The sequence below is a fragment of the Canis lupus genome, chromosome 1 (genome assembly GCF_003254725.2).
Source record: "Canis lupus dingo isolate Sandy chromosome 1, ASM325472v2, whole genome shotgun sequence".
Taxonomy (NCBI): Eukaryota; Metazoa; Chordata; class Mammalia; order Carnivora; family Canidae; genus Canis; species Canis lupus.
In genome coordinates, this window is record NC_064243.1 from 85,670,400 (window position 1) to 85,696,817 (window position 26,418).

A 26,418-nucleotide genomic window follows, 5' to 3' on the forward strand; every position below is an offset into this window, starting at 1 on the left:
AGCTCTCTGATATAAGAAACAGCCTTTATGGAGTACTGCCTGAGGATATATGTTTCTAGATATTCTAAATGTCTAAACATAAAACAAAGATATTTTTGGGCTTTTAAAAAATATTATAGCACCTTAACAATATACATTTTAAGAGAGCATATATCTAGATAAAATATTATTGAAACTAATTTTTAAGAAAATCAGTATAAGGAATGAAAATGCTTTACCTTAACAAATATTTTATTCTTTATCATATACACAGTGTAAATTACAAAATTTATTTCCCTCTCTGGGTCAGCTACTAGAAATTTAAAGCTGTATTTGTGACAAATTCTAACAAGCGCATGGACTCCCATTGCAAACATTTATCTCTCAGTTTTATTTTTTCTTTCCTCCCTTTTTTCCTTTGCCATGCTTTGGTGACTCATTTGCTTCCATTGTATACTATGTTATTTGAAGATATCTCAAGCTCTTTTTAGAACAATGAGAGGTATAAATAAATTTTGAGAATAAAAAGATTTGGTGCGGTTAATGCAATTCATTAACACAATGGCCCAGCAACTTCATGCACCGTGTGAGTCCTTCTCAATTTTTCTGGTGTCATGTGGATGCATGCTAAATAAGTAAGATCCACAATTACACTGAATTAATACATAAATAATTTAAGCATTTAAAGGACAGCACTTACTCTTACTCCTCAAGGCTTGAATCATGCAAGACCAGGGGAAATAGCAGAATGGCTAGGTAACTGTATAGGGCTATGATACTGTCCCTTTAGAAGTGACACTATAGAAGATAGCCATCACTTCAGAAGGAAAACTATCAATGGGTCCAACAGCAATACTGAAATATTCGGACTAAGTGTGTTGCATGACAAGAGGTAGTGGTCAGATAAGGAGGTATTTGCAGAGGGTATTCTCAACTGCAGAAGCTGTTTCTGGTTGCTTAGTGGATTTGGCATAGGGATGGAGTCGAAAGAAGGGGACTGATTTCCTTGAGAGAGTGGAAGGTCAGTTTCAGAGCCTTCAATCTGTGGTTGGCATACACAATGGTCACTGTTCAATGACCAGACTAGCTCCATAGTTCCCTCTAGTGGTGTTAATGCCCATCACCGTCCCACATACCCTGCTATGGGGAGCATCCTATTTTCCCTTCTTGGGAACCTACTAAAATAATGTGATATCCTTCTAACTGTAATTTTAAATTTAAATTTTAAATTTCCTTGGCTATTTTTTAAAAGCAAACATATAGAGCGCCTACCATGTGTCAGGCACTATTCTAAGAACCTCGCAAATATTAACTTATCACAACAACCCCAAGAAGTAGTTACTATCATTATCTCTACTTTATTTTACAGATGGGGAAAATGAGTCACAGAACTTTCCAAAGGTTACACAGCTATTCCATATGGTCCCCAGAACAGCACTGTGGATTGGCAGGAGCAAGGGAACACACACGTGCATTAAACTCAAATTTAGTAACTCAAAACATAAAAAGTAACAGACAGAGAGTAAAGAGAACCCACCAGATTGGGGGCTTGGGGATTTGGATTCAAGTACTCTCTCTGCTAGGGGTTAGCTTATTTATGTAGTTGAGGTAGATGATCACACACTCCCTGGGCTGTGAAAAGACTAAAAAAGTCTCCATGGTCCATTCCAGCCTTAACTGCCTGTGTTTTATAATTCAAATATGCCCCCACACACACAAAATGGATATATCTATAGGTGATTTGGTCATAACTCACCGCCACTCACAAGCAAGATACTTACAACAACTCTGGTATATACTTCTTCAGCAAAGTCGATGTTCTGGAATTTGAGCTCTGTGGGAAACGTGTACTTGGTCAGCCAGTCCAAAAGTGGCAGGTCTACATTACTCCCAGCAAAAGAGTACTGAGGGGCATGGATATGTGTATCAACCAGCCCAGGCATGAAGAACTCACTGGAAATCAATACAAGAGGAAAAGAATTTAATAACATCTTCAATCATTTTCCATATCTTTATATGACATTTTCTCTCCATAGTGATTTAATTGCTCACCTCACACAGGCTTAGAGCCAATGCAATCAGGCAATTGTAAATTCTCTTGTTATGTTGAGATCAAGAAATAGAAGTGAAACTCTGCTGGGAAAGATACAGCTCCTACATTGGAATGGCTGGTATGAGGTTAACCCAAGGTGATCCACTGAGTAGAAGCATAGCAGTCATGGAACAAGACATCTCATGACTTCGTTCTCATTAATTGGAGGTTGTAGGATGAAGAGCAAAGATGAGAAAGAAGAGATTTAAACTTCTAGAGGCATACTGAGGAATTACTCCTAGGTCACTAAGGATGACTGCTGATGGCAGAGTGGCCACAATGCCAGACTCAGTGGTCGTCTTGCCCTTGGCTGACTACAAGAAATCTAGTCCTTTCCCATGGGACATAGGGGCTGAGTTCTGGAATGAAGCAGCAAGAGCAAACTGAGGCTGGTTAGGGACAGACAATCTTAGAGATGAGACTATCAGGGGGTAAGTGGTGTAAGTGAAGACACAGTTGCAGTGCTATGATGGCCTTCTCCAGGTGCTGCTGGTCACTCCTGCTGTTACTCTGGCCAACCGACTAACTTTCATATTTCCACTGATTCTCATAACAGAAAGTCCTGGAAAGACATTTTTAAGAGTTTTCAGGGGCACCTGGGTGGCTCAGTTGGTTAGATGTCCACCTTCAGCTAAGGTCCATGATCCCAGGGTCCTGGGATCGAGCCCTGAGTTGGGCCACCTGTTATAGGGAGCCTGCTTCTCCCTTTCCCTCTGCTTCTCTCTCTGTTGATGTTCCTGTTCTCTCTCTCTCTCTCTCTTTCTCCTTCTCCCTCTCTCTCTCCCTCTCTTTCTCTTCCATGCATTCTCTCTCTCTCAAATAAATAAATAAAATCTTTTTTAAAAAAGAGTTTTCAAAGGCACTACCCGCAGAACCGAGGCAGCCCCAAACTAACAGACACAAACAGGTATTTGTTAGAAGACAATAAGTACCACCGCCACCATCACACTGAGAAAATATTAATTATATTTTAATATAAAGAACTTGAGCTCAAAACTTGATGTAACAAAAAATCCCTTATGCTGCCAGTTCAAATGTATACCACCTAACTGAAAGACAAACAAAGCCAGGGGTATCTATAAAGTGCTTTATTTTTAAAGAAATGGGAACTGGGAATGGTGACAAAAATGTTGATGGTGGTGACAGCGATGTTTCCTGAAGAGATGCATGTACAGGGCACAGCATTCACATGCATCAGCTTACTTGTGGGAGGCAGTTTATTGTTTATTTTTTTATTTTTTTTAAAGATTTTATTTATTTATTCATGAGAGACACAGAGAGAGAGAGGCAGAGACACAGGCAGAGGGAGAAGCAGGCTCCATGCTGGGAGCCCGACATGGGACTGGGTCCTGGGTCTCCACACCCTGGGCTGCAGGGGCGCTAAACCACTAAGCCACCCAGGCTGCCCCAGGCAGTTTATTACAGGAGTTAAGTATATACTTCTTGACTCAGACTATCTGATTTTGAATTCAGATCCCATCATAAAGGAGCAGTGGGATAATCGATGTGTTATTTAACTTCTTTGTGAGTCAGTTTTCCCTTATGTATAAAATGGAGACAGTAGTAGCACCGTAGGGGTGTTGTAAGGATTGTTAGCATGTGTAAAAGCAGTGCCTGGATAATAAAAAGCACTCCAAAAAATAGTAGTTATGATGATGCAGTGCTCACAGCAGACGTATGAAGTAGTATTGTTATATTCATTTACATAGGAGACACTCAAAACTAGGAAATGAAAATAGCTTGAACAAAATTTATCATTCAATTAGCTTTGGAGTCTAAATTCAAATCCACGCAGTTCATCTGCAGGCCTCAGTACTCTTGGTCACTACCCTTAGTAGGACAGAATTTTTTTTTTAAGATTTTATGTATTTATTCATGAGAGACACAAAGAGAGAGAGAGGCAGAGATAGGCAGAGGGAGAAGCAGGCTCCATGCAGGGAGCCCGATGTGGGACTTGATCCCAGGACCCCAAGATCACGACCTGAGCCTAAGGCAGATGCTCAACCGCTGAGCCAGCCAGGTGCTCCACAGGACAGAATTCTTACTTCACTTTGGCAATGATGAGCAGTGACAAGTTAGTATGGCAAGAAGGTAGCATTAAATGAGCCTACAATGCAGGGGGCACGTAGAGAGGGAGGACAAACTATGGATTCCTTTCAGGCATTAGTTGCTGACCTCTCAGGATACCTCAGTCCTTGGGGCTTTTACTGTCTCTACCACCATGAAATTAAATGGCAGTGTGATTTCTTCATGTAGTTGAATTGTTCAATCAAATAATATCTCCCAAGTATCTGATTAGTTTTAAAAATGCTCCTAAGCCTTGTGGGAGGTCCAAAGAGAAATAAGACATTTTCTTGTCTTCAAAGAAATTATAATGTAGTTGAGCAGATTAGGGGTGAATGAGGATATCTGTGTGTGAGAGAGAGAGAGAGAGAGAGAATGGGGGCTGAGGAGGAAGAGAGAAGTAGATCTGGTTAAAATAGAAGGATCTTAGTGAGCACTTTAACTCCTGCTATTTACCCAACTGAAACAAAACACATGCTTAACAAAAACACCATTGTACAAAAATATTTATAGCAGCCTTATGCATAGGAGCCTCAAACTGGAAACAATTCAAAAATCACAGGGAAAGAGATAAACTCTGGTATATGGACACAATAGAATACTATTTGGCAATAAAAAAGAAAAACAACTACTGATATAAACAACAATATGGACAAATCTCAAAAATATCATGATGAATAAACAACAATATGGACAAATCTCAAAAATATCATGATGAATAAAGAACTCACAAGAGTTATTTACTCCAGTCACACCACATTTAAAAATAGGCAGATGTTATCTATGTGGTAGGAAAAAAATTAATCACTTCTTGGTCTTATGGCTAAGATCAAGTGTAGAAAAAATTAAACAGTGGATGAGGGGCTGGAAAGTGACTGGAAGGGGCACAAAGGAACTTTCTAGGTTGATAGGAATGTTTTATATCTTCATTGGTATGTTGGTTACATAGTTATATAGACTTGTTAAAATTTATCAATGTACATATACATAAAACATGTTTCAAAACAGCCAAAAAAAAAGTGTCTTAAAAAAGGGTCTTGAATAATCATTTTTTAAAATATTTTATTTATTTATTCATGAGAGAGAGAGAGAGAGAGAGAGAGAGAGGCAGAGACACAGGCAGAGGAAGAAGCAGGCTCCATGCAGGGAGCCCGACATAGGACTCCATCCAAGGACCCCAGGATCAGGCCCTGGACTGAAGGTGGCGCTAAATGCTGCGCCACCCGGGCTGCCCTTGAATAATCAATTTAGTGAATTAACTGGTACTGTTATTCGCGTGTGTGTGTGTGTGTGTGTGTGTGTGTGTGTGTGTGTTACTGGTTATTCTGTAGCCAGGAAGGAGGGGAGAAGATACTTGTTACTTTGTTTTTTCTTCTCTGTTGCAGAACTATGACACATTGAACTTCAGGTTTAAGACATGAATCTGGCTGTGGCAGGCATGTGCTGGGAGCCTTCTTCCATGCATGTTCCAAGCATGACATTCCTGAATAAAGATTATGGTGATGGGGGCGGGGGGCACCTGGGTGGCTCTGTGGTTGAGCATCTGCCTTTGGCTCAGGGCGTGATCCTGGGGTCCTGGGATCGAGTCCCACATGGGGCTCCCTGCAGGGAGCCTGCTTCTCCCTCTGCCCGTGTCTCTGCCTCTCTCTCTGTGTCTCTCATGAATAAATACATAAAATCTTAAAAAAAAAAAAAAAAAGATTATGGTGAAAGGAAAAAAGTGAATCCAAAAGAAAACCTTGACATTTTATTAGCTCTGGGCAGCAAAGGAGGGGGATGAGGTCAAAAGAGCGTTTTTGAGCATATGAAAAACACATGACATGATGTGAAGAGAATGTGGGAGAAAAATCCACGTTGCGGGAGGGGTGATATTGTTAAGCCTATAGTCATAATGAAACAATGATAATGTAGGGGGAGAGGGAAAATCATGTTTGTTGAGCACGTTCTTAAGGAAGCAGAGATGAAAGAAGGCTTTTCAATCTCACTCACTCTTCATTCCCTCAGAAAAGCCTGACATCCCCCCAGATAAAAACCATCAATTTCATATCCCAAACCTGTGGTGCTGGCCAGTCTGTATCAGAATCTGAGCACAAAGAACAATGTTCACCCCTATATACACTTATCAAAACCCCTACTCGTCTTTTAACCAAGAGGACAATGTTAATAAAATCTCTATGATCAAAACACATGACTATCTAGAAGGGTCTGAGCTGCCCAAGCTGTTTACACACCATTGTCACCCCTTGTTAACCTGCCCTGCAGGAGGTGTGATGATCTTGTGGGCTTAGGAACTCCAGGCTCTTCAAAAATGACTGTTTCCTTGCACAACAATGCAGGGGTAAAAATTAATCAATGACGTCTTTATTTAAAATTTGATATTTTGTTCATCACTGATTTTTTCATTAATTTTGATTTTTTAAAATATTGCCTCAAACTATTACTTATCTTGATTACTAACTTTTTTGGTCTCCCCACCACCTTAAATTCCTTGCCCAATGTGAATGCCCCACTTACATTAGCCAAATTCTGGCCCTGCCAACCTCTCTATGGTCCATGGCCACAATCTGATCCACTTCTATCAAAGCACTGCTCAGAGTGCTGTAGTCGTAATTTTCATTTAAGAAAATCCATATCGTGGGGCTCCTGGGTGGCTCAGTAGGTTAAGCATGTGCCTTCAGCTCAGGGCATGATCTCAGGGTCCTGGGATGGAGCCCCACATCTGGCTCCCTGCTCAGTGGGGAGCCTACTTCTCCCTTTGCCTCTGCTCCTCCTCCTGTTCACATCCTCTCTCTCTCTCTCTCTCTCAAATAAATTTTAAAAATTAAAAAAAAAAACATAAAACCACAGCTCAAATGCACTCTGGGGGATCAATCTTTCCTAACTGTGCTGTCAGTTACTGCCCCCGCCAAACCTCCATCCCCTCCCTCCCAACAGTTTATCTCTCTCCCTCTTTATTACTTTCGAGGAACATATCACAACTCATCACTGTCATGCTTCTGTATGTGTGCACCTGCTTACCCTCTGAGATCCCCATGGGCTGTAAACCCTGCAAGGGCAGACTTTATAGATCATTCTCTCCTCCAGATCCTGGTTGTTGCACATAGTAAGCTCAACAAAGATTTGCTGAAGAAATAAATGAATGATGGCAGTTTCCTGTTCTCAAAGCTTCCATCCCACAGCTTCCTGTTCTCAAATTTCCTTCTCTTTCTCACCTTACCCCGCAAGGAAAAACAAAACAAAACCCCTCAGTTGGTCAAGGCAGGCTTCTAATTATTTGAGATTCATTAAGGGCACTAGTTAACAGCAAAAGGGAAGAAGTTGGCTATGACTTACTGGTTGCTTAGTTCTCTTACTTCACACGGCTTGAAGCACCATTCTTTGGCCAGCTCTTCTTGTTGAGATGCTTCTTCTAAAAACATTATCTTTAAAAGAAAGAGAAGAATCACAAATCAATGAGCCATAGGCACTTGTTGTTAAATATCTAAATCTTTTTCAAAGGTTTTCAATACCAAATGGGATAGAGTTCATGGACAAAGAGACAGGGGTTCACCTTTGCTTGTCCAAGGAAGCAAACTGCCTGCAATTTCTCTTTTTTTGCCTTTATATAGATACAAGTAAGACTTCAAAAGTTCTAATTTGAAGATGCATGGTATTAAAAATGGCTAATTGATATCTATTTCTCCCCACACCCCAGAATGATTAAAGGAAACAACTGTGTACCTCCCTGCAGATGAACAAAAGATTTTTGTTGGGCTGTTAAAGGAAAGTCATGTCCAGAGTACAGCAGTAGTATATCGCGGGGCAAGTTATTAACACTGAATATAACTGCACATAATGATTACCTGACAATTGAATCTCAGCATGAATTATGTCTATGCTCTGGTACTGGACATCTGCCATAAAGGGATCTGTTATATTTTTCTAGTACTGTGGATGAGATGCTAACAGAGCGATCTCTCATGCAGGCTGATGAGCCCATGCACAATAGCTAGGAAACTCTGGATGGGCCTCTTATTAGCTCTTGGTCTGGTTTCCCCACCTGCACACTGGGGATGTACATCAGTACACACTTCACAGGGCTACTGTAAAAACTAAATATGGTAACTGTGGTGAAGAGGTTGGCACATCCCTAGAATATATTAAATGTTAGATACATTATATCCATTGCTGATTCTTTTTAAAATGCATTATTATTCCTTCTCTATAAAAATGGATTGCAAAGAAAAAAACAAGGAACAATTGAATACATGTGCAGGAAATAATCTGCATTTCATTTATAAATGTAATATTGTCAAGATAAATTGTAAAATTGTCAGGAAACATTAAATACTGAAAAAAAGACTGATAGATAAAATGTATCTAATTCATTAAAAGCAAGGCAATAGACTGCAAAAAAGTTTGTGGGACTGAAAATAAAGGAAAAAATGTTGATTTCTCTATTCATTGACAATATGCTTTTTTAAAAACTTGGATTTTTTTATCTTAGAAAGAGAAGATGAAAATGTAATTCCTACAAGTGAGAAAATGTAATTTGATGATTCTAAAAACAGATTTGAATCAATAAGTATGAAAGCAGATCCATAATTAATTTAAAAAACACAAAACCAATTTATTTATATAATTCAGAGCTGATTTACCCTTAAAGACATAAGTACACACATGCACACCTACATAAAAGTATTTGTAAAGCACTATATTCACACATTTGAATATATATTTAAAATAAATGGGTTTTGAGGAAAATGTAAATGATCAAAATTTATTCTGGAGAGAGAGGGGAACTGAAGGAACTAGTAACTCTAAAAAAAACTGAGGAGGGTTTTTTGTTGTTGGTTTTTGGTTTTTGGTCTTTTTGGGAGAGAGTATGTGAACAGGTGGGGAGGGGCCAAGGGAGAGGGTGAGGGAGAGAATCTTAGGCACACTTGTGCTGAGCACAGAGCCTGAGGCAAGACTCAGTCTCATGACCCTGAGATCATGACCTGAGCCGAAATCAGTAATTGGTTGCTTAACCTGAGCCACTCAGGCACCCCATGAAGAAGTTTTACTAACTATAATGTCCATCACAAAATACAAGTCTCTCCGTTCTATTAGCATAGTCCTTTAAGACTTGCCCCTTCCAACTTTCAAGAGCACCCTATTCTTATTGTCTAGACTCAGTGATGCATGCTGCACATTCTTTCTTTCCACTCCAAGCCCTGCCTTCATTCCTTTGAAAATCATCATGGATTTTTGATACCATGACCACCTATTTCCATGAACTAATGAAGTTCATGAACTTCACATTACAGTGGGTTCATGACCCACCACTGCTCCACCTCCCAAACTCCTGAATCACATATCAGATCACAATTAACCTCCCTTTCCCATTTGCCATTTCAATGTCTCCAACCAATCTTCCACCTGAAAAAGGCTTCCCTGTACCTTCTCCTCTCTACTCTTTTCTAGTCCACCACCTGTTATTTCATCTTTTTTCTGTCTTAGTCAATATATATCTGGTAAAAGTTCAGCCTTAACTGAACCCAACTCTCCCCTTCTCTGGGCTACACCTGCAAAGCCAAGCAGCACTGGAACAAAACACATGACATCATGATAGGTGGAATATCCATAATTATCTAGGTCAAATGTGCTCCTTCCAATGCCTGTGCCTAGCACCCTAGGATATTTCTCTAGCACTGCGGGCTTTACTTTCAGTAAAACTTACAGAAAACTTAATTGTATAGCCACCAAAAGATCATTAAAAACGTTTTTTTTCAGTGACAGAGTAATATGCAATTTTTATCAAATAACCCAGAAGGAATTCAAAGAATTGAGAGATATTGCTATAGCAAAGCTCCTCCCAATCACATCCAACTTGACTGACATGAAAACGTTTCTCAGCACTTACATCTATAAAAATGGAAAAGAAGAAAAAAATTGATGCTGCTCCTATTTTATTCTACCAACAAGTAACACTCATCCATACATATGTTATCTAGTTGGAGAAAAACCAGCTTTATTTTTTTTAACCAGCTTTTTTATTTTACATTTAACAAAGTACCTTATGGTCCCAGGAAATTTTAAACACATTTATGCACACAAATTTGACTGCAATGGTTGATCAATAAAAGACTTTCCAATATAAAACTATATTGCATTAGCATAGGCTCTGTAAGGAAAGTAGAATAGAATTATTAGCTCAAGAAGAAAAAGGGGCTATATAGCATTTTAGACCATTAATGAAAAGCTAGTTCATAGTTTTTAAAAAAAATAGATTAAGGTATATATCAAATCACCATATCTTTATTATCTTTATTCTATCAGATACATTTTAAAAAGTAATTCACAGTTCAATATTAAAAGATATATTTACAATTTGCCAAAAATTATGGGCTTTAAATGTATTTAAACTTTAAAAATTATACATATCAACTTTTAAAAGTGCAAAAGCACATAAAGTTTTTGAAAATTCCTTTAAGGGACATGTTAGTTTTAAAAAAATGTGAAGAGCATTTCTCTAGCCAACGCACATCCAGTCCTGCATCATGAAGGTTTGAAATCTATCCTTTCTTCAAATCTCTCACCACACTTACCCCCAAAAGCATACATCACACATGTGCAAAAGTGAAAAATCGCAAACAATTTCAAAGTCAGTCAATAAGAGATTGATTAAATACAACTAAACACTGCAGCAATTAAAAGTGGCAGTGAAGGGGCACCTGGGAGGCTCAGTTGGTTGAGCATCAAGCTCTTGGTTTCCACTCAGGTCATGATCTCCTGGGTCATGGGACTGAGCCCTATGTTGGGCTCTGCCTTCAGCAGGGAATCTGCTTGAAAGATTCTCTCCTTCTGCCCCTCCCCCTACTCACCTGCATGCCTCTCTCCTTCTCTCTCCCCCAAATAAATAAATAAATAAATCTTTTTTAAAAAGTGACAATGAACCCTTATATCTACCGAATGGAACATTATCCCTGATACAATCTTAGGGTGCTTTTAAAAGATACTAGATAACATGTATGATATAATCACACTTTTTTTATATAAGAATGTGGTGTGTGGGGATCCCTGGATAGCTCAGCGGTTTGGCATCTGCCTTCGGCCCAAAGCATGGCTCTGGAGTCTCGGGATCGAGTCCAGTCTCACATCGGGCTCCCTGCATGGAGCCTGCTTCTCCCTCTGCCTGTATCTCTGCCTCTCTCTCTCTCTCTTGGTCTCTCATGAATAAATAAATAAAATCTAAAAAAAAAATGAATGTGGTGTGTGTGCTGGCATATCTGAATGTTGATGGTAGTTATCATTTCCTTATAATAGGATTGGGGCTGATTTTTGCTTTTATCTTTTATACTCTTTGAGATTCAAAATTGTTAATCAATGTTTACTTGTAGCAAAAACATCAAGTTAGTTCCATTTTAATTGTATATAAAAATGTAAAGTAAAAAAATAGAATACATAAAAATAATCTCTATTCATGGAGTCTGTGGTTGGGGAATTAAGATACACAGAGACAGATGATAAATGAGACAAAGTGAAGGGGTAATGACAGAGCGCAGTGGGCCTCGAGGTTCAGATAGAGAGTCAGTGTTGTCCAAAGGCAGAAGTCTCACAGAAGTGTCTAGGGTTGGAGAAAAAAGAATAGAAAGGGTAAATAATGATAGGAGCAGGAAAAGAGAGGCAAGAAACTACAAGCTGTATTATAGACAGGAGTCTTCTTTAAACACCATTACAACACTGGGTTGGAGAGAACTTTAATCCACAAATCAAGTGCTTAGGATCAAAGACCATGGCCCCATAAAGAGAACATCAGTGATATTTTACAATTTTGCCACATTCATTTTCCAAAATAATTTTAGATATTTCCTAAAAATATATCCCAAGGGGCACCTTGGTGGCTCATTTGGTTAAGTGTCTAAGATTGTTTCCTTGCTCTTACTTATGTATTCATTCAACAATTACCGCCTCCATGATCCCTGCATGAAAAACACTATTCCGGGGAGCAGGAACAATAATACATCGATAGGTGAATATGAGATATATTGCATATATTAGTGAGTGCTGTGATGAAAAAAAAGCAAGGTAAATGGATGAGATAAAATGTGGTATATGATGGATCTGAGAAAAACACTTTCATATTCTGGGAGAAGTAGTCCAGGCAGTGGCAACAAATCAGTAGAAAGGCTCTGACATGTATATTTAAATTAATTTAAATTAGATGCTTGGTAAGTTTTGAAACACCAGGGATGCCAGCAGAGATACATTATAAGGACTAGAAGAATAGAGATGGTAGCCAAGGGGTTTGTAGACCATGGCGTTGAGATTTTTTTTTTCAAGATTTTATTTATTTATTCATCAGAGAGAAAGAGGGAGGCAAAGGGAGAAGCAGGCTTCCCACGGAGCAAGGAGCCTGATGCAGGACTCGATCCCAGGACCCCATGATCTTAGCCAAAGGCAGACACTTAACCAAATGAGCCACCAAGGTGCCCCTTGGGATATATTTTTAGGAAATATCTAAAATTATTTTGGAAAATGAATGTGGCAAAATTATAAAATATCACTAATGTTCTCTTTATGGGGCCATGGCTCTTTGATCCTGAGTTTCTCTGGGCTTCTTTTTTTTTTTTTTTAAAGATTTTACTTATTTATTTGAGAGAGTGACAGAGCAAGCATAAACAAGGTGGTGGGGGGATGGGCAGAGGGAGAGGGAGAAGCAGACTCCCCTCTAGCAGGGAGCTGATGGGGGCTTGATCCCAGGACCCTGGGACCACGACCCCAGCCGGAGGCAGATGCTTAACCACCTGAGGCACCCCTCTCTGGGCTTCTGTGGACATTCATTCACCTCTTCAATCCTTCACCATTTAATGGGTGCTTGTTATAACCCATGACCTTCCTCCACAAGTCACAGTTTAGGTGGACTGTCTAGCACATACAGAAATCATTAAAAACCAGGTTTCCTAAAATCAGAGATGGTGCCAGCTGACTGGAACCATCTCATTCGACCTCCTTGTTTTCCAGATGAGGAAATTGAATCCTTTCTGTTAAGGAAACCATTCCAAGTGCTCTCTCATGTGTAACTTGGACAGATACTATTGAGGATGAGCAATAAGGAGAATGTCAGCAATACGAATGCCAAAAGCATATGAGTAATGACTGTCAACTAATGAAAAAACTCTCTATAAGACAGAGGCTTCAAAGAGCAGATGGCAAATTTGGGCAAGATGTTTGTTGCCACGAACAAAGTAAACTGCTTTTCAGGCCACTGCAAAATAGCTCGGCCACCCAACAAAAGAAGCTAGTGTATATCACACTCCATTACATAAAATCCACACTTAGGCACTGTAATGAGAAATAAGATTGGATAAAAAATAGATGGCTTCAAAGATTTCTGAATCTTTTGGACAAAGATAAAAGTCACCTTATTAATAAGTTCAATTCACCTCAAACAGATTAATGAGAAAGAAAGATGAAGTGAGATTGCCTCAAAACACACACACACACACACACACACACACACACACACAACTAACAAACATAAAAACTTGTCAGCCTATAAAGATACAATCAAACAAATTCATGTTACAAAGGCACCAAAGGGTGGCATGGGGGACTTAGATACTCAGGTCTGATATTCTCATGTCACAGATGAGGAAACAGACCAGGTTACATGACTTGTCAAAGGTCACAAGGAAAGCCAGGAGTACCTCCTGGACTTGACCCATCTTCCCATGGGTTCTCCCAGACCTTTAAGACTGCCTCTATAATAGTATTTTTTTTAAGATTTTTATTTATTTATTCATGAGAGACACACAGAGAGAGGCAGAGACACAGGCAGAGGGAGAAGCAGGCTCCTCGAGATCCTGGGTCTCCAGGATCACGCCCGGAGCCAAAGGCAGATGCTCAACCGCTGAGCCCACCCAGGCAGTCCCGTGCTTCTGTAATAGTATTAACTAAGGGTCGACAAACTTCCTATGAAGGGCCATAAAGTAAATATTTTAGGCTTTGTGGGCCATACTGTCTTTGCTGTCACACTATTCAACTGTCATTTGAGCACAAAAGCAGCCCTCGATAATAAATACAGATAGGCATGACTGTGTTGCAAAGAAACTTTATGGATAGAAAACAAAATTTGCATTTTTTTTTTTTTTTACTTTTTACTTGTTAGGAAATATTCTTCTTGTTCAACCATTTAAAAAATATAAAAATTACATTAGCTCCTTGGCTATATAAAATCAGTCAGTGGGCTGGATTTGACCTGCGGGTCACAGTTTGCCAGCCTCTGCTACAGACCCTTAAAAAGACTTATGTAAGTTAAAATTGTGTAATTTGAAAATCACCCCAGTGGCTTACACTAACATTTCCAAAAAGCTTTATCTGAATTTGTGATTCGTTTTTCAATTGTAATGACTTTTAACAATTATTATAACTTATAAGATTGATAAAATATTCTTGGAAAAGTGTAGATTCTGGCTGCCTTATAAAATTTTATTTTGCTATAGAAAATGTGGTTTTGGACAGATACAAAAGTAAATTTAGTAATTCTCCTGATCTAATGACATCACTTATGATTCATTGGCATTTAGTAACCCTTTATTAGAAAAATAAAACATGTTTAAAGTGATGGGACATCTGATAATAATAAAAATATTATTAAATGTACTTACTGTGTACAAGACACTGTCCTACACACTTTACATATGTTAACTCATTTTAACCTCTCAAGAATCCTATGAGGTAGGTACTATTACTAACCTTATTTTACAGATGAGAAAACTGAGGCATGGATAATGTTAAGCACTTTACCCAAGATAACACAGCTAGTAGGTATCTACAGTTGTTGTCCAGGCTGAGGGCTATTAAATACCATACCATACAAAATCATCTTTCATACAAAATTTTTAAAAAGAGCCCTCCCCTATAATTTCTCTTTCCTTTATAAAATATTTTTTTGGTGTCTCTTCTTTCCTTTCTCTTCTCTTACTACATCCCAGGCTGGAGGGGCCAGGAACACAAAAGCAGTTGGGGCTAAAGGGGTCACCAAGGCTGAGAAGGCTAAGAGGGCCACAGGGACTAGGGGTTAAGAAGTACAGAGTCAAGGAGGCAAGTTAAGTGGGCAGCAATGGCTGAGGAGTCAGCCACTAGGGTCAAGAGACTGATTATACACAGGATATACAGCAAGTATATAAACATCCTGTGGTTAGTGATAGTCTTCTTAGAGATGAGTTACAAATATGGAAAGGGAGAGCTAGCATAGGGTGGTACTGGATTTGAATTGAAGGTACTGGTGTCAATGCAGGGGTTAGACAGATCAATAACGAATGAATGCACATGCATGCATATATAGATCCTTCCTAAGTCCATCTGCTAAGAGGACCTAGAAACAATGACACCCTGTAGCAATCAGCACCTATAATGCTCAGATCTTGGTTTCTATATACCATTCTCCACTAGAAAGAACCAGATTGACTCCAGGGCTAGAGCAAAGTACAAGATAAATCTGGAATATAATTTTGTACCAAATAGAAAGCACTAAAAAAATAGCTAAGGAATGGTAAAAGCACACAGGAGCCACCTTGAAGAAGCTTCAGCTAGCAAAATCTAGGTCAATCTGAGTATATAATAAAAATAATAATAATAAATTTATGATTATTCATTTATAATTTTTATTATGAATAAAATATGAATCCCTGGGGCCACACAAATGAATGAATGAATGAATGAATGAATGAATGGGGGAGGGAGAATTCCTTACAGTAGAACACCAACTAACATGTGTGGAAAGAATGATACAATTAGAAAATGAGCATTTGGCAACCGTCACTGTAATAAATGATTCACGAAAAAAATCATCAATTAAGGTAAAACTAGCAAGTGAAAATTTTGTTGAAGAACATATTTATATAAATTAAAAATATCTCTCCCCAAAATTTATTTTACAGAGAAAAATAATAACTTTATGGTGGAAAAACCTGATAAATACTACCTTAACCAAGCGAATAAAGTTACACCAAGAATAATGGGATAGATAAATCAACATCGTGTACCTCCTACTATGATGCAGCAAGAAAAACACAGCATCACTTCTGTGGTATTCCTCCCTCCAAATAAAGCATAATATGAGTCTAATCAAGAAGAAACATCAGGTGAACCTAACTTGAAAGACATTCTAAAACAAAACAAAACAAACAAACTGTCCTGTATTCTTGGAATTTACCTAGGACAAGAAAGACTTAAAGACCTGTTTCAGATGGAAGGCAACTAAAAAATCATGATAAGTAAATGCAACTTGGACTCTAATGGGCATCCTGACCCAGAAGGGGAAAAAAAACCTATCATAGACATTAGTTGGTCAGTGGACAAGGTTTGAATGGATCTGTGGATAATGTTGCAGATTTAGAACGACATTATTTCCTGATCTAAATGATTGTACATGATTATATAAGACAGCATCCTTGTTTTTTTTTAATACACACTGAAGTATTTAGACTTACACAGTATGTCTGTAAATTATTCTCAATTAGTTCAGAAAAAAATGTGTGTATGTGTGTTTGCATATATATACCTACATGTATCTAGAGAGAGTGAAGAAGAACCATGAAGCAAATGTGGTACAATGTTAACAGTGGGAAACCTGGGTGAAGGCTATATGAGAATTATTCATAGTAGTCTTGTGACTTTTTAAAAGAATTTTGCACTGATTTAAAAATAAAAAACTCTTGGGGATCCCTGGGTGGCTCAGCAGTTTGGCGCCTGCCTTCCACCCAAGGTGTGATCCTGGAGTCCTGGGATCGAGTCCCGTGTCAGGCTCCTTGCGTGGAGCCTGCTTCTCCCTCTGCCTGTGTCTCTGCCTCTCCCTCTCTTTGTGTGTCTCTCATGAATGAATAAATAAAATCTTTAAAAAAAAAAACCTTTAAAAAATAAAAAAGTAATAAAAACTCTTAACTACAAAACCAATAGTATATTATTTGAAATACAAATATTCAAAGGAAAGTATAATGACAGGTAAGGACATGACAAACATAGAATTTAGGATAATAGTTCCCTCAGAGGGGGAAGGGAAAGAAAAGGAATGGAAAGGGAACCTGGAAGCCTTTGAAGAAAATCGACATTCATCGTGTCCTCATTCATACCCGACACACAGGCATTATAATTGTTCTTTTTTATATGAGCAAACATATGAACAAAAACAAATTATCATAATAATATATGATATATTTATCACAATAAATGTTATTTTTTAACATCAAAATCATATATAAAATGCTCACTTTGATGATCTGTGGAATATCCAAAGGACCAAAAAGAAACACTGCAAGCAGGGTGGAGGCAGTGGGAAAACAGAAAGACACAGATCTAATATTTACAGAACCCTAAACCAGCAATCTAAAGTGTGGTCATATTGGGCACCTAGGTTAAGTGTCTGACTCTTGGTATTGGCTGAGGTCATGACCTCAGGGTCCTGGGATCAAGCCCTCCATCTGGTTCTATGCTCAGCAGGGAGTCTGCTTGAGGATTTTCCCTCTCCATCTCCCTCTGTCCCCTTCCCACTCATGCTTTTTCTCTCTCTAAAATAAATACATAAATCTTTTTAAAAAATAATAAAAAAAGTAAGATAATATATGTCCCTTTTTTTCAGAGTCAGTAATGTGCTGAATGACCTCTACATGCACCTGACAGTTTGTGAATGGCTTTGGGATTACATTTGTATTCATAAATACAAAACCCCTTGATGCCTTAGCCAATTTTCAGAATAGGGAAACTGTTAAGATGGATACAATTATCATCAAAAATTGAGTCAAATTCACCCCAAATCTCAAATCAAAACCAACACTAAAAAACACATTTGAATCATTAAATCATTAAACAAGCCAATAATTTTGGTTGCTGTCTCACAAAAGACATACTCAGATACGAAATTCAGCAAGTGGACATCTGAGCATGAATTTAGGAAAAGCACTCATTTTTCCTTTTGAAAACTGAAAGGTGATAGCAATAGTTCATAAAGTTTATCTCAATGGACTGTAGCAAATACATATATACTGATAAGAAAATGCAGGTATGCAGAAAAGTACTGGGTATACAAGCTTACTACTTTGTTTTTCTAAAACATGAAATTTGCCTTAGAGACCTATTATAGGTTCGATTGAATCTTCCTAAAATTCATGTGTTGAAGTCCTAAACCCCCAGTACCTCAAAATGTGACTGTGTTTGGGATAAGGTCTTTACAGCACTAATCAAGTGAAAAGAAGGTCTTGAGGATGGATCTGAATCCAGTAGGATTTATGTCCCTACAAGAAGGAAAAATGTGGGAAGTTGATATGAATAAACACAGGAATAAGATGTTATCAACAAGGCATGGAGAGAGGCCTAACACAGATGCTCCCCTCACATCTCTCAGAAAGAACCAACTCTGCTGATAACAATGATCTCAGACTTTTAGGCTCCAGATTGGGAGACAATAAATTTCTGAAAAAAATAAAAAATAAAAAAATAAATTTCTGTTGGGTAAATCAACTGGTTTGTGGTACTTTGTTCCAGTACTCCTAGCAAACTGATATAAAGATTCTATCAGAGGAAGGATTAGAAGACTAATCTAATAAATCAGCAAAGAAAAAAAAAACACAGAAACTCTTTGTTTTCTGTAGGCACCTCATCTAAGAAGTTTGAGATGGTTAAAAAAACACTAGGGGCACCTGGGTGGCTCAGTCAAGCATCTGACTCTTAATTTCAGCTCAGGTCATGATCTCAGGGTCATGTGATTGAGCCTCAAGTCAGGCTCCATGCCCAGAGGGGAGTTTGCTTAAGATTCTCCCTCTCCTTCTCCCTCTGCCCCTCCTCCCTCTAAAATAAATAAATAAATATTTAAAAAAAAAAAAAAACTCACTGAAGAATCCAGATTCTACTATTTAGGAGTTCTGTTAAAAATGGCAAATCCCATACTGTTTCTGATTTACTATTTTCAAAAATGTGGTAATAAGGTGTGCCACATTTTTCAACCCCAAAAAGACAAAATATTTTCAAATGGAGATGTGTAATATACTCCATGAAGTGTTAAAACTCTCTGCAAACATTAGTCATTAGTCTTAATTTTTTTAAAGATTTATTTATTTATTCATGAGAGACACAGAGAGAGAGAGAGAGAGAGGCAGAGACACAGGCAGAGGGAGAAGCAGGCTCCATGCAGGGAGCCCGACATGGGACTCGATCCTGGGTCTCCAGGATCATGCCCTGGGATGAAGGCAGGTGCTAAACCTCTGAGCCACCCGGGATGCCCTGGTCTTAATTTTTGATAAGGTAACCAGACTAGTATTTCAGGAGACAACAGCTAACACAATGTGCATTGATTTCAGAAAGGCATCTGATGGCACAAGTTAGCTTTGTTGGATAAATTTGAAAAAAGCAACTGGCTGACAAGAGAGTTGGAGAATTCATGTCTGGTTATATATTCCTACTCAAAGGGTTGATTAACATGATGAGGGATGCATGTCTGGAGATCTCAAGAAACATCACTGAGCTCCACCCCAACTATGTTTTTATTAACAGCTTAGATATGAAAAGGATAACAATTTGGAGAGGACAGCTTATTCTCTAGATAGCAAAATCAAGATTTAAAAAGACATCCATAGGCTAAGAGTAACAAGAGAAAGCTTAACCAGAACGTAAGTAAAACCTGACATTTATATTTAAGAAAAGTCAAATGCACATGGTTAAGATATATGAGACTTGATAACCACAAGGACCACAAGCTCAAAATAAACAGTGTGGAATAATTGCCCATAAAAACAGATTCTAACTAAGGTCAAATATGTAGAAATACAGGCAACCCTTGCTTTGCATGGTTCTGATACACATAAATTTCAGATAACATCGTTTAAACAACAACAGTTCCCCAACAGCATGGTTCAAATAGCAGTTACCATGATCTATCATCTGTGACTCAGTTCAAACACTGACAGCAAAGCATGTAGTTGTGTTGCCTCCTTGTCTTCCAGCAATAAACTCATATGGCATTTTATAAAAATGGATAATTGAGGGACACCTGGGTGGCTCAGTGGTTGAGCTTCTGCCTTTGGCTCAGGGCGTGATCCTGGAGTTCTGCGATCGAGTCCCACATCGGGCTCCCTACGTGGAGCCTGCTTCTCCCTCTACCTATGTCTCTGCCTCTCTCTCTCTCTCTCTCTCTCTCTCCATGTCTTTCATGAATAAATAAATATAATCTTTAGAAAATGGATAATTGAAAGAGTGCATTGTTTAACATGAATGAAAGTATAGTGGAGAAAGGAAAGGTATTAGCAAGAAGTGAAATTCAAATCTAACATAAATGGTGTAACAGAAGAAATAGCTGACTATGGGAATGTTGACATTGCCACCATTTAAAAAATTCTAGTTCAACAGCCAGAGGAACTTAGCAGAGGTGGACTTATCAACATAAATGAGAATAGTTATTGAAGACGTCTTGGAAGAAGTGACACCAGTAAAAGCTTCCCATTAAAGGAACTCTCAGAGAAGCATCTCAGGGAAATTTCATGACACTGAGAGTTAGAGAGATAAAATCTTGGAAGCTGATCCAAAAGCTAGATGACAATTTGCCAAGGCAAACAAAAGATGCTCACTCTGTAATACATTATAAAATGAGAAGAAAAGGTAAGCACTGTACAAACTATTTTTGCTAAGTATTTTTTATTAAAGAAACAAAAAAATCCCTATTTTGAATGCTTTAAATTATACTAAATGAACACTAAGTTTTACTTTTTATTCATTTCCCCAAGCATTTAGATTGGAAAAATTTTTTTTCATTTTAACAAAAGTTTTTAAAGATGTCAATAATCATCATTTTCTCATTAATTATTCTTGTTCTTCTTCTTGTTCTTGTTCTTGTTCTTGTTCTTGTTCTTGGTCTTCTTCTTGGTCTTCTTCCTCTTCCTCTTCCTCTTCTTCTTCTTCAAAGTAGGTTCTCTGTTGGGCACAACAATGGGGCTTCACTCACAATCCTGAGGTCAGGAACTGAGTCAAGATCAAGAGTCAGACATTTAACTGACTAAGCCACCCAGTCGTCCCTTTTTGTTGATTCTTAAGATTATTTTGCATGATTTCAGTTTTCACGGTCATTACTTTTTCAGTCCTGCCCTATTGTGCCAAATAAGAACTGCCTTTTTTTTTTTTTTTTTTTTTTTGTCATGTCCTTTTAAACTTAGCTTGAAGTACAGAACTAGTTGTTGGCTTACAGCTGTGGAGGGATGAACTGAATGTTTTCAGGAAGGTGACTAAAATGTGGAAAAACATGAGAGAAAATTCTAAGTGGAAATGACATTATTTTCTCTGAAGGAAGAAAGATTACCATGGTTGCAAATAATGGACACACCATAACATAAATGTGCCACTCCAGAGCAGCAGAAGCAGCTTTTAATAATGAAATATTCGGCAGCAAAGCTTTCAATTTCATGAATAGAAGAAACTTCTAACAATTAAAAGTGGGTACAAATGGAATTCACTGACTCACAACATAGTGAACTTCTCATATCTGGAAGTGCCAAGCAGAGGCTTACTGCCCATCTGTTAGGTTTGTTGTTGCAGAAATTAGTTTCTACACAGGGTGAGAGGGGAGGCTCCCTCCACAACTTAGATTCCAAACATCCATGTGGTGGCTCGAAAACACATCCACAGATTCTTCAGCGTTCCTCACTTCAAAAGGTGGAAGACTCCTTTCCACTTTCCAACTTTACAGTGGGCCAAACTTAGCAGTATGCTAGGAAAGAAGCACCCATGACAAAATATGGCTTCTAAGGCTAGCTCCAAAAAGAACAGCTTTCACCTGGCTCTCTTACTCTTGGATTATTATTCTGGGAGAAGCCTCCAGTCATGCCATGAGGTTACTCAAGCAACTCCAGTAGAAGCTCTTATGTGGAAATACCATGGATTGCTGCCAAACACTGTAAGAATAACATAAATAAAATTGAACAGCAGAAGTGGATTCTCCAGCTTCAGTCAAGTCTTCAGTTCTAGCCAACATCTTGAGTGAAACCTCATGAGAGATTCTGACCCTGAGTCTCTCAGGTAACTGCTCCTGAATCCCTGACCCAAAGGAACTGTAAAAATAATAAGTTGTTTTAAGCCCCTCCGTTTTGAGGTAATACGTTCTGCAGCAATAGTTAACCAATATGATCCATTTTGATTGATCTAAAATACTAAGAGTACGTTGCAGTCTTGAGAAGCCTGCTCACACAGCCTTTTTTTTTTTTTGCCACTTTTCTTTTAATAAATCCAAACTACAATTGCCAAAAATTAGTTCCTATCATTGAAGGATAAATGATTATACAATGGTAATCTGTTGTAAAAGTAGAAAGTAGACAAGGAGTCTAAAATTAATTCCTCCCACTCTGCCTGATTATTACTCCACATTCAAATCTGCTGCAAAAGATTAATACAGACCTCAAAAATAGGTCTTTAAGTTATCTTTAGCAGGAATGAAGCCTTCAATAATTTCGTCTCTCAGTTACAAGTGGTCATTTAAACAAGCACTGAGCCTTTCTACTCTTCATACATAACGGAACTGTCTCTTTCAATATGGCACCTTCTGTTCACCCAAACTTAAAGGTCCAACCTAGATGTCTATGAACTTCATATTCATATATTTAACATCTTCCTTGATATCCCATTAGTATTTCTCACAAGGTACTTCAAAATCAACATGTCCAAAATGGAATCCATTATCTTATTCCCAAATCTAGTCCCTTTCCAGGGTTCCTGTTCTAGCAAATGAGACCTCATCAACTCAGGATACTATGCAGAAACTTCTGTCACATCTCTTTCTTACCCTCTGCTTAAAACCTCAATGGCTTCCCACTCCATTTAAGATGAAGAAAAGTTTATAACATGGTCTATCTACGAGGCCCTGGGTGGTTTGGCACCTATGTGCTTCCCTAGCCTAATTCGATTTCAGCCTAATCCCATTCCTTGCTCCACACCTCCCTTGCTCTCCCTGCTCCACCACATTGATCCCATTCAGACCTTGTCAGCACCCTGTTCTTTCCCCCAACGGGTCTTTACATAAACCTTCCCTTTGCATAAACACATTTCCTTTCCTTTTGCCCAATTAACTCTATACTTCTTTCTTATTTCAGTTTAGTTGTCTTTCCTTAGGACACTTTTCCTGACTATCTCAAATTCCCTATCCCTAATTAATGATTCTCAAAGCACTTGGCACTACTTCTTTACGGAAATGCAACACTGAGGTTAAATACACATAATCTAGAACCAGGCTGTCTGGCTTAAGTCCTCTCCTGTTGCATGCATTTCAGCAAGTTACTTAAACTCTCTGTGCCTGTTTTATCATCTATAAAGTAGGGATAATAGGTATGAACACTTTGTAACAATTAAATAAGAAAATGTATGTGAAGTATTTAGCAAGGTGGCCAACACATCACAGACATCCATAAGTCTGAGCTACTGTTTGATTATAGTTGCAATTTCACAATCTCACATGTATTCATAATTAATGTTTTATTTACATCTGTCTTTGTCATTAAATGGCAAATTCCATAAGGGTGGAGATGTCTGTTTTTACTTGTTATCCTACTTCCATTTCCTTTTTTTTTTTTTTTCTACTTCCATTTCCTGCCACAATCTTAGCACATGAAAGGTGTCTGATGAACACTGGATGAATAAATGCATGAATGTAATGTAGTGCTTAGACTCTGAAGAACCTTGAAATGTAACATTAAGGAGGTTAGACTTTATGCTCTAGAGGCTGTTTTTTTTTTTTTAATAAGAGTCATATGTAAAAATTAATGGAAAAATGATTGTAAGGTAAGTTTGGAGGAGTGTTTAGCAATAGGAAAAAGCCTTAGCCAACCATTTGCATGGTTCATTTGGGTGAAGGCAATTACCAGTGTAGAGAGTAGCAGGATGTGGGAAGAATGTTAAGGAAGGACTCACATAACATGGTAGTACACTAGATGTTACGGGGGGGACAGTTGAGGAGATATATACACACACACACACACACACACACACACTAAGTCTCTGAATGAGAGGACGAGGACAGAAGGATAGAACTATGGAAGCCAGGGGGGATGTTGGTTTGTGGGTAGGGAGAAGAGATGAGGTGGAGGAGTAGGAATTGCAGATAGAGCTGTCCAATAGCAGATGTGGACATAGGACTGAAGCTCTGGGAGTAGCCGGGTCTGGAGACAGAAATTGGAGTTGTTGTTTTAAGCACCTCCATTGGTGGTGAATGTGAACCCCATGCACATCTGACATAGGCTGACATATCTGGGAAAGAGAAGATGAACAAAAAGGACCAAGAGGAGAAGCCTAGGGTTAGCAGCTGCTTTAATGAGCCTAGAAGGGAGAGAGGAGCCTGAAACAAATTGATAAAGATAAAGATAAAGTCAGAGAGACAGGACTGGGGAGTAATGACATGGAAGCTCATTCCCACCCACTCTTTAACAATTCAGTGTTAGGGTCTACCACTTACTCTGGCAATCTTTTTGACCTACCACCTCAGGCTAAACGAGGTGCTCCTTTGGCACTGTTTGCATGCAATAGCAATGCAGTGGACTGAATAATGACCAGTTATATCCAGTTCCTAATCCTTGTAACCTGTGAATGTTATCTTATATGGCAAAGGAGATTTTGCAGATGTGGCTAAATTAAAAATCATAATATGGGGAAATTATTCTGGATTATCAGAGTGGGTCCTAAAAGTTATCACAAGGCTGTTCTTAATAAAGGCTGTTCTTAATAAAGGGAGATAAAGATTTGACACAGAAGCAGAAGCCAAGGTGATCAATGAAGGAAGATACTGGCTTTGAAGATGAAGAAAGGGTCCATGAACCAAGGATGGAAAGAATGTAGCTCTAGAAACTGGGAAGGGCAAGAAAACAGATTCTTCCCTAGAACTTTCAGAGGGGGTAGGGCCCTTGATTTTGGCCCAGTGAAAGTGACTACAGACTTCTGACCTCCAGAAATGTAAGAGAATCAACATGTGTTGTTTAGGCTACCAGGCCTACAGCAATTTGTAATAGTAGCTGAAGGAATTTAACACAAGCACTTAATTCACTGCATTATCATTTAAAGTGAGGGTATCTGTCTCCCCACTAATGTATAATCTCCTCAAAAGACAGTGAGGCTCTTGGACCTTGGTATTCCTGGCATCAAACAGTGCACTAGACATATGGAGATACTCAAATAAATCTATGGAGAAAGGCTGGAAGGAAGGAAAAAGAGAATCCGAGAAAGAAGAAAAGAGAAGGAAGGAGCTTCAAAATAGAGAGTGGTTGTCAAAGGCCTATCCTTAAGCTTGAAACTGACAATATGAATGCAGAGAACCTGGGCAGGGTTGAACTTCATGCCCTCTAATCCACCCACCAGGAGCCAGTAATCCCCAAACTAACTGGGGCAGGCCATATCTAGGCAGGACACCAGGGTAGAGATCAGGAGATCCTAAGGTGAACCCTATCCCCAGCCTCAACTCTAAACCTTGCCCTAACCCAGGACAGAGGTGCTAAGCATGTCGATTCCTCTGAAAACCCAAAGGTAGCATCATCTGAGATCTGAGTGTGCAGGTTCAGGCTCCATGAAGACCTGGGATTGCATCCAAGCTTTGCTTCTTACTATCTAAAAATCCTTAGATAAGCTACTAAACTTTCCTAAGGCTCAGTTTCTCACCTGTAAAATAAAACTAATAATTCTCCACAAGATTAAATGAGGTAATGAATGAGAAGTGTCAGGCATGGAATAAGAATTCAAGAAATGTGACTTTCTGGCTTTCTTATTTCCATGTTTCTATCAAAGGCAGGCAGAAGGGAGTAGGGTAGGGCCCAGTCTTACCCTAGGGCTGAAACAAGACAAGGAACAGGTCCCAGTCAGAGCTCAAAGATTCCAGGTGAGACCCTGCTGGTGGCTGCAGTGGAAGGAGAATGGAGGCCCCTGGAGTTGGATAGGTGGAAGAAGTAAGAGCTTACACTGTCCACATGGTAATCGGAGAAGTGGGAATTTGTATTCATTATTAAAAAAAGAATCTCCTTGCTGCCAGATTCATCTCTATCTACAGTCTCCTCCCTACAGCCACCAGGGCCATCTTTCAACAATAGAGCTCTGGTCACATGTTACTCCTCTACTGAAAAATGTTTCTACCTTATGATTGGAGGGTTGGAGTTTTCAGTACCATTCCCTGATCTCTAGGAGGGGAGAGGGGCTGAAGGTTAAATAAAACAGCAATGGTCAATGATTTAATCAACCCTGCCTACTTAATGGAGCTTCCACAAAAGCCTACAGGGATGAGGTTTAGAGATCTTCAAGATGGATGAAAAGGT

The 26,418-nt window shown here is 38.7% G+C and overlaps 1 protein-coding gene across 1 annotated transcript in view; it reads right to left on the reverse strand.

Annotated features, from left to right (window-relative positions):
• GDA (guanine deaminase) overlaps positions 1–26,418 on the reverse strand; it is a 79,383-nt gene that overhangs the window by 36,482 nt on the left and 16,483 nt on the right. The window contains exons 2-3 of the mRNA XM_025423311.3: positions 7,469–7,557; positions 1,761–1,932 (exon numbers count right to left, since the gene is read on the reverse strand). Coding sequence (XP_025279096.1) covers positions 1,761–1,932; positions 7,469–7,557 — 261 coding nt within the window. The remainder of the gene's footprint in view (positions 1–1,760; positions 1,933–7,468; positions 7,558–26,418) is intronic.